The sequence below is a fragment of the Podarcis filfolensis genome (assembly GCF_964270895.1).
Source record: "Podarcis filfolensis genome assembly, chromosome: 14".
In the NCBI taxonomy this organism is placed as follows: Eukaryota; Metazoa; Chordata; class Lepidosauria; order Squamata; family Lacertidae; genus Podarcis; species Podarcis filfolensis.
Window position 1 is genome coordinate 42,961,350 of NC_139616.1, and position 9,544 is coordinate 42,970,893.

The 9,544-nt window shown below is 48.8% G+C and overlaps 1 protein-coding gene across 3 annotated transcripts in view; it reads left to right on the top strand.

Moving 5' to 3' along the window:
• The window catches only part of MAP2K3 (mitogen-activated protein kinase kinase 3), a 69,586-nt gene that overhangs the window by 37,092 nt on the left and 22,950 nt on the right, over positions 1 to 9,544 (top strand). Inside the window, exon 1 of one of the 3 annotated variants that reach the window (XM_083585845.1) lies at positions 82 to 1,422. The exons of the other annotated variants lie outside the window; for them this stretch is intronic. Within the exon in view, the coding sequence (XP_083441971.1) occupies positions 1,407 to 1,422 (16 nt within the window). The 5' untranslated portion in view covers positions 82 to 1,406. Of the gene's footprint in view, positions 1 to 81; positions 1,423 to 9,544 lie in introns of those variants that run through there. 3 annotated transcript variants of the gene reach the window in all.

A 9,544-nucleotide genomic window follows, 5' to 3' on the forward strand; every position in this document is an offset into this window, starting at 1 on the left:
GGGCAAAAAGATTCCTGCATTGCAGCGGGTTGGGCTAGATGACCGCCTGGGTCCCTTCCAACTCTATGATCTTATTATTTCCTAAGCCTACTTTGGGTTGCACATTGGTTTGATTCAGTTACAATTTTGTACATGAATGGGGCATGCCTTTCCGTGAGCCACCAGACAGGGAGCGAAATATTGGGGTGCTGGCATGGGCGTAGCCAGGATTTATCTTGTGGGGGGCAGGTAGCCAGGATTGGGGGGTGGGAGGGGCAAGACTCAGCAATTCCGAAGGAAATGTCTCCACAACAGTTCTTTGACTTTTCTTAGAAAAATCTGCCCATCTTTCTACAGTGCAGTGCTCCCCCCCTAAAAAAAATGTTTAGGGGTACATACTCTGATTTTGCTATTTATACTGAAATACTGCCCCTCAATGAGGCCAAACTTTAGATTCGCAACATGTTTAGGTGTATGCGTCCCTCAGGAAAAAAAAACACCGCTACAGTGTATACTTGTGGTTAAATATTTTTTATTTATTTGCTTGATTGGGAGGGAGGGAGGGGCGGCAGCTGCCCTTGGGTGCCGCTCGCCCCCCTTGGGTGCCGCTCGCCCCCCTTTCCGCGCTTGCAGAGAAAGGGTCCCCGGTTCGAATTCTGCGCTGGCGTTTCCAATGCAAAAGTCTCGCTTGGGCTGCTGGATCAATCTCCTTTTCGGGCGAGCGGCAGTAGCAGCAGCAGGAGGAGGCTGCAATGACCAGCCTCTTGTTCCGTCCCAAAACTGCCGTCTCCCTTCCGCCCCGATTCCCGGGAGCCGGGGCTTTTCCTCGCCCGCCCCCCGCGGGCAGCCTGGCCGCTGCCTCCCCGAGTTGGCGGCCTTCCAGTTTCCTGTTTGACGTCACGGGCCTCTCTCTTTCTCTCCTCTCTCCTGCCGCCGCTGCTCTTTTTTGCAACTTGCGCTGCGTTCCGCTTGTAATCCGAGAAGCCCCCGGAACGGGGCAACCTCAGCTGCCGCCTGGAGAGATCGCGCTGCGCTTTACTACCGCCGGGAGTTGGTTCTCCCTCCTCCCTGCTGCCTCTCTCGCGGGGTCTCTTTTTTTAGCCTGCGGGAGGAAAAGGAAAATAAAAATAAAAATCCGGATTGCTTTGACTCTGTGCAAACCTTTCCTCCCTCCCTCCACTGCTGCGGGTTTTCTGCACGCCGAGAGCACGAAGGAAGAGTGTTTTATTTTTTTTAAGGGAGCAGGAGGCGAAAAGAAGCAATTGGCGGATAAAAGTTCTAGTCCGCAAGAACTTGGGAGCATGCACCCGTGCTTTTCCGACTAGCCGCCGCTTCTTGCAGCCGACCCGGGGTTGCTTTTCTGCAGGGCGCAAAATCGCCCTTCCGAGGCGTGCCGTTCGCTGTTCTTTCACTTCTGGGAAACCAACATGGACAGAAAACAAGGTAGATGTGTTGCAACTGTCGGAAAAAGGGTGGCGGAAGGCTTAAGAGAGGTCGATTGCAATGCAGCTCGTGCTGCTCCCAAGGCTCCTTTAAATGCCCTGCGTGCAATTGCTAATTTTAATTTTTTTATTTTGCAAAGGAGGGTCTGTGCTCGGCGGAGAGTCGCAGGAAACTTGCATGCTTTTGCGGGGAGGTGCCGGGAACAGCCGGAGGAAGGGATTTGCAAGGTGGGGGGGGGGTGGGGGCGGCTGAAATGTCATCCTGGTTCAATCATGAGCGTGCAAAAAAAAAAAAGTTTTGCAGGGGGGAAGAGTTGGGTGATGCATTTTGTGTGTGGGGGGGGGTCTGCGCGGAAATGCTTCCCCGTTGCACAACTTAACCCCCCCCCCCAGCGCCGGGTTATTGTTCTGCAGAGCATTTTAACGTTGCATGCTGCCTTGCAAGGCCCCCCCCCCGCTCCCCTTTCCAAGTTCTGATTTTAGCTTTGGCAGTTGACAGGTAACACTCCCTGGGGTTGCCTCTGCAGCTGCTGAGTTTTTACCCCCCCCCCTTCTTTTCCCTTCCTTTGCACAGGCCTCTGCGACTTGGAAAGGGGACTTTTCTCAGTGAGCTGCTTTTTCCTCTCTCGTCCGCCTCCCCTCCCCCACGCCCAGTTGCAACTTCTGCAAACAAAAAGGTCACTTAGCCCTTGCAGGAGAAAGCTCTCCGGGGGTCGGCGACGGGGTGATGGGCGGCAGCTAGAGGCTCACCCCCCCCCCAAGCGCTTGCAAAGCTTGCAGTGTCCATAGTTGTTTTGTGTGTGTGTGTGTGTGTGTGAATGACAGAGAGCGTGCGCGCGCACGCACCTAAAACCTTTCTCTTCCTAGACCAAGATGTGCTCGCTCAATTTATTTGTTCTGCAGTCTCCACTTGTTTTTGGACCATGGGGGGGTTATAATCCTGGGGTATAAGGCGATGCACTCTGCACGTGCACAAAAGCAGGGTTTTTTTGCCTTGCCGTGCATGCGTTCGCAACATGTATATATCTTTGTGTGCTCCCGGGGACCTGATGGTGCAGAAAGGCCTCTTTGGAGAGGGGTGGGAAAGAAACTCGAATTTTTGCCCCGCTCGCTCAGGACTCCGTGTACTTTCTTGCAATCTCTGCCGGATTAAGGCATGCCTTCGGAACATCTCTTGATGTCTGCGGTGGTTTCGCGTTGAGCAAGTTTCCAGTTCTCGGGGCTGGCTGAAAGAAAAGTTTGGCTGTCGAAAGGAAAAGTTTGCAGACATGCACAGAATTTCTGCCGCATCTCTTGCACGGGGAGGGGCAGGGCTGGACGCGGAAAGGCACCCTGCTTCTCAGCCTATTATCCTTCCTCTTGAGGCAACATCTGTGCAGTGCGCACCAGGCAGGAATCCTTGCAAGCAGACGTAAGAATATGCAACCAGCTTGCTTGGATCAGTTTCAGTGGTTCCTCTAAGTCCAGCATCCTGTTCTCACAGTGGCCGGCCAGAAAGCCACAAGCAGGATTTGAGCCCCAGAGAGCTCTTCCCTCGCGGAGTTTCCGGCAACTGATATTCAGAAGTATTGCTGCTTCTGAGACCCACTGCTTCTTCCAGAGACAGAGTGTGGCCCAGGGGTCAGCAAACTTTTTCAGCAGGGGGCCGGTCCACTGTCCCTCAGACCTTGTGGGGGGCCGGACTATATTTTTTTTGGGGGAGAAATGAACGAATTCCTATGCCCCACAAATAACCCAGAGATGCATTTTAAATAAAAGGACACATTCTACTCATGCAAAAACACCAGGCAGGCCCCACAAATAACCCAGAGATGCATTTTAAATAAAAGGACACATTCTACTCATGTAAAAACACGCTGATTACTGGACTGTCTGCGGGCTGGATTTAGAAGGCGACCCGGCCCTCGGGCCATAGTTTGCCTACCCATGGTGTAGCCAGTGATTCCCCCCCCCCCGAAAAATAGGTGCCGGTACTTGCAATGAGGGACGCGGGTGGCGCTGTGGGTTAAACCACAGAGCCTAGGACTTGCCGATCAGAAGGTCGGTAGTTCGAATCCCCGTTACGGGGTGAGCTCCCGTTGCTCAGTCCCAGCTCCTGCCCACCTAGCAGTTCGAAAGCACGTCAAAGTGCAAGTAGATAAATAGGTACAGCTCCGGTGGGAAGGTAAACGGCGTTTCCGTGCGCTGCTCTGGTTCGCCAGAAGTGGCTTAGTCATGCTGGCCACATGACCCGGAAGCTGTACGCCGGCTCCCTCGGCCAATAAAGCAAGATGAGCACCACAACCCCAGAGTCGGCCACGACTGGACCTAATGGTCAGGGTTCCCTTTACCTTTACTTGCAATGAAGTTGTTACAGTAAGTGCCACACTTTTTAACAACAACAAAAAAAGAGGTGCCGGTACTGCATACCTTTAAGCACCCCCTGGAAAAAAATCCCACTGTGTATAGCCATCGTGGCTTGTGTAGCCATTGATAACTTTGCCCTTTATGATTGGTTCACTCCTCTTTTCAAGCCACCCACCTCAGTGGTTTTATATATCCTGTTGTCAACACGTGGGAAGGGCTTGCTGATTTGCCGAAGACCACCCATTCAGTTTGTGCAGAGGTGGGATTTAAGGCTTTCCAGGTCATCCCTTGTGTACTTACTACGCCAGCAGTTATGTCACACAGAGGACAGGATGGTTTGAGCATATTGCACTGATCCTGGCCCAGCTGCACTTAACTTGCCAGTCATTTTCCAGGCCCTTTACCCCCCCCCCCCCAGGAAACTCCAGGAATTATAGCTCTGCAAAGGGGCACTGGGAATCTCCTGACAACCCCCAGAATCCTTAGCAAATGACAGCTCCCAGTATTCTTTGGGTGGCAAGCCATGACTCTTGAAAGTGATATGATACTGCTTTAAAAATATAGTGCAGATGCAGACTCGGAGGAATAAAGCCATCCAAACAGCTGAAGACATTGTATACCGAAATGTCTGGGCAAATAAAAGTTTTGTCAGCTTGGCACTTAGCGCGGTATTTGACGCCAGGTGTATCTCCATCTAAATGTGAACGCGGCTGGTGAGTGCCAACAAAACTGTAGCCAAGTTGGAACAGGTCACCTGTGTGCTCAGAGGAAATTCGAGCTTTGCAGAAGTACCCAAAAACCTTTACATGTTACTACTACTACTAATAATTCATTATTTATACTCCGCCCATCTGGCTGGGCTTCCCCAGCCACTCTGGGCGGCTTCCAACAAAATACTAAAATACAGTAATCCATCAAACATTAAAAGCTTCCCTAAACAGGGCTGCCTTCAAGATGTCTTCTAAAAGTCTGGTAATTGTTCTTCTCTGACATCTGGTGGGAGGGCGTTCCACAGGGCGAGTGCCACTACCAAGAAGGCCCTCTGCCTGGTTCCCTGTAACTTGGATTCTTGCAGTGAGGGAACTGCCAGAAGGACCTCAGTGTCCGAGTAGAATGATGGGGGTGGAGTAGTTTAAGAGTTTGGAGTATTTCTGCACCCCCCCCCCAAATACAGTATTGTCCAGTGAAGCCTGAAGATGCTCAGTGACCATAGAATGCTGAGCTCTCTTGGGTGGGGTGGGGGGGCTAGAATGTGTGTTCTGGAAGAGACTCAGGCTGGCTATGTATTTATTTATTCCATAAAATGTATATACCTCTTGATTGTTGGAGGGGGGACGGACCTCTAAACCCGGAACAGGAGTTCTTCAAACTGTAGCACATTGGTCTCTGTTTGCAGCTTTACTATTACAGTGTTTATTCTTCTTGTCTTCCAGGAGCTCAGAGTAGCCTCCTGGGTTTTTATCCCTTAAACCCATCCTGTGATTGTGGTTAGACTGGTATAGTGTGAACGGGCCAAGATCCTCCGTGAAACCTTGGTACCTGAGTAGGGATCTCTACCCAGCTCTCCTGGATGTGCATGGCTTTGGTTGGTCATTTTGTGCTCCACTCTGCTCATGCGCTGAACGCACATGCGCAATTCTCTCTGGACGCATGGTCTGCAAGGCAGGGAGAATTCCAAGTGAAACGCTACGTGTTGTCCGCTGTAGAATTGCTAACCCAGAATATAATAAGAGGCTCCTTCCTGGAGCTTTGATATTGTTGGAATGATCATCTGGAAGGCTAGCAAAAATCCAGACTTGGTACCAAACAAATCAAGGATTTAGGAGAGGGCTGGTGGTTGATGCCCCAAACATACCATTAAAAAAAAACCAGCAACCCTAATCCGCCAAGTGATTTTGGATGTGTTTATGAAGGGTTTCCATTAGGGGAATTGGAGGAAGGCCTCAGGGTGAAAGGAAAGGTAGTGCAATGGAAGTGAAATAATTTAAAAGCACGCCCCTTGGAAAACAATTGTTGCCTGGGTTGTTTTGGCAAGATATTGAGGATAGGTGAGTGTGCTGCATGCTTGTCCGCTAATAGGTCAAATGTCAACAACTGGCTTCTCTGTAATTCCTAAAGGTAAGAATGACACTGTGCAGAACAGCAGTTTTATCTTTTCGATTTTATTTACGGGGTTAGTTGGTCGACAAGAGTGAGGACTGCTTGTTCTCTTTCCCCGCAACCGGTGTGGCGGCACATTCTTTAGCACAGCGCAGGTTCTCCTACTGGCTATAGCGGCTGTTAGCTGTGTGTATTAGGAGGAATGTGTTTTGGCTACCCATGCCAGCCAAAAAAATTAGAGAACCCTCCCCCCCCATAAACAAAGCTACACCAGAATTTGTGCATCTCTCCGTCTGGGCTGCACATTGCCAGTAATGAAGCGATTAAACTAGTTTCCTTGCTGCATTGTTAAAACCAGCCTGCAAGTTAGGAATCTGTTTGCAAACTAACATGCAAGCCCGTGCGAGTGAACTTTGCAAGATGCGTGGAGCAGCACCAAACACCTAGTGGTCTTTGAGGATTTAAGGACAGCTCTCTCTGGTCCAGTGCCCTGTATTCACAGTGGCCAAATAATGTCCCAATGAAAAATGAAAAATCTGAGTTGCAGCTTTGCTCTCCTGGGACGTGGTGATTTCCAGCAGCTGCAGTTTGAAGGCAGACTCCCTCCAAAATGTAGAGGTAGAGCATATAGCCTTAGCTTTGGTCCATTTGTCTAATGCCATATAAGAGCATCAGAATATAAGAAGAGGCTGCCAGATCAGACAGAAGCCTCGCCTAATCCAGCTTCCTGCTCTTGCAGTGGCTAAGCAGATGTTTCTGGGAAACTTGCAAGCAGGACTCCTGGGTGCAAGAGCCGTCTCTTCGCTTGCAGCTGGTATACAGAGTCTTGCCGCCTCTTGCCTGTAGCACCTGAAAGCACATCAGGCAGAAAGATGGCTCCTAAGCTGTATGCGTTCTCCTTGGTTAGGCGAGTGAGCGGTCTGTTATTCCCGTACTTAACAGACCCCTTCCCTGCAAACTGGCATTTAGTTAATGTGCAATTCCTGCTTTTGGGGGGGGGGGGGTTTAGACCAGCTGGAATTCTCTTTCCTTGTCTCTCCGTTTTGGTTTGTCATCCTCCTGCTTGCTCAGACAAGTATTCGGAGAAGTGTCAGCTGAGTGTAAATCTCCTTGTGCTATTTATAGCTTTTCTTTGCCCTGTGTGTGTGTGTGTGTGTTTGTGCGGTGATGAAGAGGTATACAAGAGGTGGAGGGAACTGCACTGCAGCCTTAGCAAAAGAGGCAACCCTGAAACTGTAGCCGCAGCAAACTTACAAGGCCTCCAAAACAGAAAGGCGGAATTTCCAGCAGAGCTTGTTGGGTTAGGAACAGGTCACCAAATGTGCATATTTTCATGCATGCTCCTGGCTTGAGGTGTTCCAGGAAGCTGGTGCGTCAGAAGGGTGGAGATTGCAATGCAACGTGAGGTTGCAACCCATCCTTTAATCTCGGAGGTGTTGCAATGGTGCCGCTGAGGAAATACAAATGTTAACAAGGGCTCAGGCATTGAGGCGGTGGGTTTGAGGATGCTTTTCTGGTTGCTGTAAACCTGAAGATCTGTGGAGGGGTGGGGTTGTCGTCCAACCTGCACCCTACAGCATGGGTAGGCAAACTAAGGCCCGGGGGCCGGATCCGGCCCAATCGCCTTCTAAATCCGGCCACGGACAGTGTGTTTTTACAAGAGTAGAATGTGTTCTTTTATTTAAAATGCATCTCTGGGTTATTTGTGGGGCAAATGAATTCATTCATTATTTTTTCTTCTTCAAAATATAGTCTGGCCCCCCACAAGGTCTGAGGGACAGTGGACCGGCCCCCTGCTGAAAAAGTTTGCTGACCCCTGCCCTACGGGGTGATTATTCTAATTTAGGACCCCTCCAGATGTGTGGGGGTCTTTTTGCAAGCATTTTCTGCAACTTTTCAGAGATGTAATGATAGTGCTTTGGTGGTGGATATATATTGGACTGATATATTGGACCGTCCACGCAGTATCATTCTGCTTTATTTTTTCTGCGATGCTTCCCCAGTGTTAATGCATTATTGCCATCTGGAGGGTCTTTTGGTAGGAAGTTATGGGGAATGAATTACAGTGGTACCTTTGTTTACAACCATAATCCATTCCGGTGGTCCGGTTGTGAACCAAAACGGGTTGTAACCCAAGGCGCGCTTTCGCCAATGGGGCCTCAAAAATAAAAAAATGCACTTCGGGGTTTTATGTGGTTGTAATCCAAAACGGTTGCAAACCAGGTACCACTGTAGTTGGAAACAAAGGAGTAGGTTCAATCCCAAAACATTGCAGACACAAACAGTATTGAAAGAGGAATTGCATATAACTGCTCTGGTTTCATCTTTTATCGTTTTATTTTTCATTTAAATTTATTTATTATTTAAATGTAGCTCCCCCCCCCAAAAAAAAAACCCCATGCATCTTTTAGATTTTTTAAATACTGGTTTTAATGTATTTTTGTGCTTTTTTTTTTTGCTTAAAATATTGTAAGTCGCTTTGAGTTGCTGTGGCAAAAGAAGCAGCTAATAATTTTACATATATATATTTTTAAATAGTTTTTATTCGGTTTTACAAACGTAGAATTATAACAGTACAATACAAAATAGATATCCATATATAGAGATTTCTCCGAATCTCTGGATTGCCCAACTTCCCCTCCATGGAGTCCTACTGCCATCCTTCTTAACTGCATATTATTTCGTATTCCATGTTATATGTCTCCCATTTTGTCCATAATATTTGGTACGTTACAAGTGTTATTGCAATCCTGCTAGTGTTTTCATCTGCTTACAGTGGTCCCTTAGATAAGATGCAGCTAATAAAATAAATGGATAGTAATAATAATCTGGAACTAGACTCTGGATCCTTGAAGAAGTAGGATTTGCTGGCGACATGGTACTAGCACCACTGATTGTGGAGGAAAGGGGGCAAAGTTTGGACCTGAGTGTTAAGTTGTGGGTGAACATACCAGACGACACAGCGATTCTTCAAACAGCTCTTGTTTATTCACAGGCCAGAACAGAACTGAACTGAAGGGTTCAGCCAGCCTGCTTATATAGAGCTCCAGTACAACGTAACTGTAACTATTTTCTAAAACTATCCAACCACTGAGCGTCACTTTCGATCCCTTATTTGCATAACTATCTACAGTATCCCCCTGCTGGCCCAGGGTGAGAACTTCAGTACATAACACTGAGGATCTGGCCGCCTATGGGAGACTGGGACACCTCAACACTGATAGCTGTGCCCATCTACCGATGAGCAGAACTCCCCTCCCTTGTGTGTCACACTCTCTCGGTAGAAGTGGTGGGCTGCAGTTTGTGGACACGGAGTTCCAGCTTCCTGATCCACCCCAGCTTTCACTTTGGGGAGCGGGGAGCAAGTCTCTAGGCCTCAAGGATCCGAGGATGTGCTTGAAAGTGAATGGGGGCGATGGCTGCCAGAATCCCAGGGAGGCATCTGAGTAAGAACTTCTGGGTGGCAGGACTTCAGAAGCTGGCTCTGCTTCTCGTTTAACAGTTTGGGAAAGCAGAGGAGCAAAAATAGCAGACTGCTGCAGAAGTTCCTCGAGGAAAATAAGCCAATTGGCCTAATTTTATGCTGATTGTAGAATTTTGGGTTTCCTTCATGCAGGGTTTTGGATTGCCTGACCTAGAAATACACTTCCCCCCTTCTCTCATTAGCGTGTGATCTC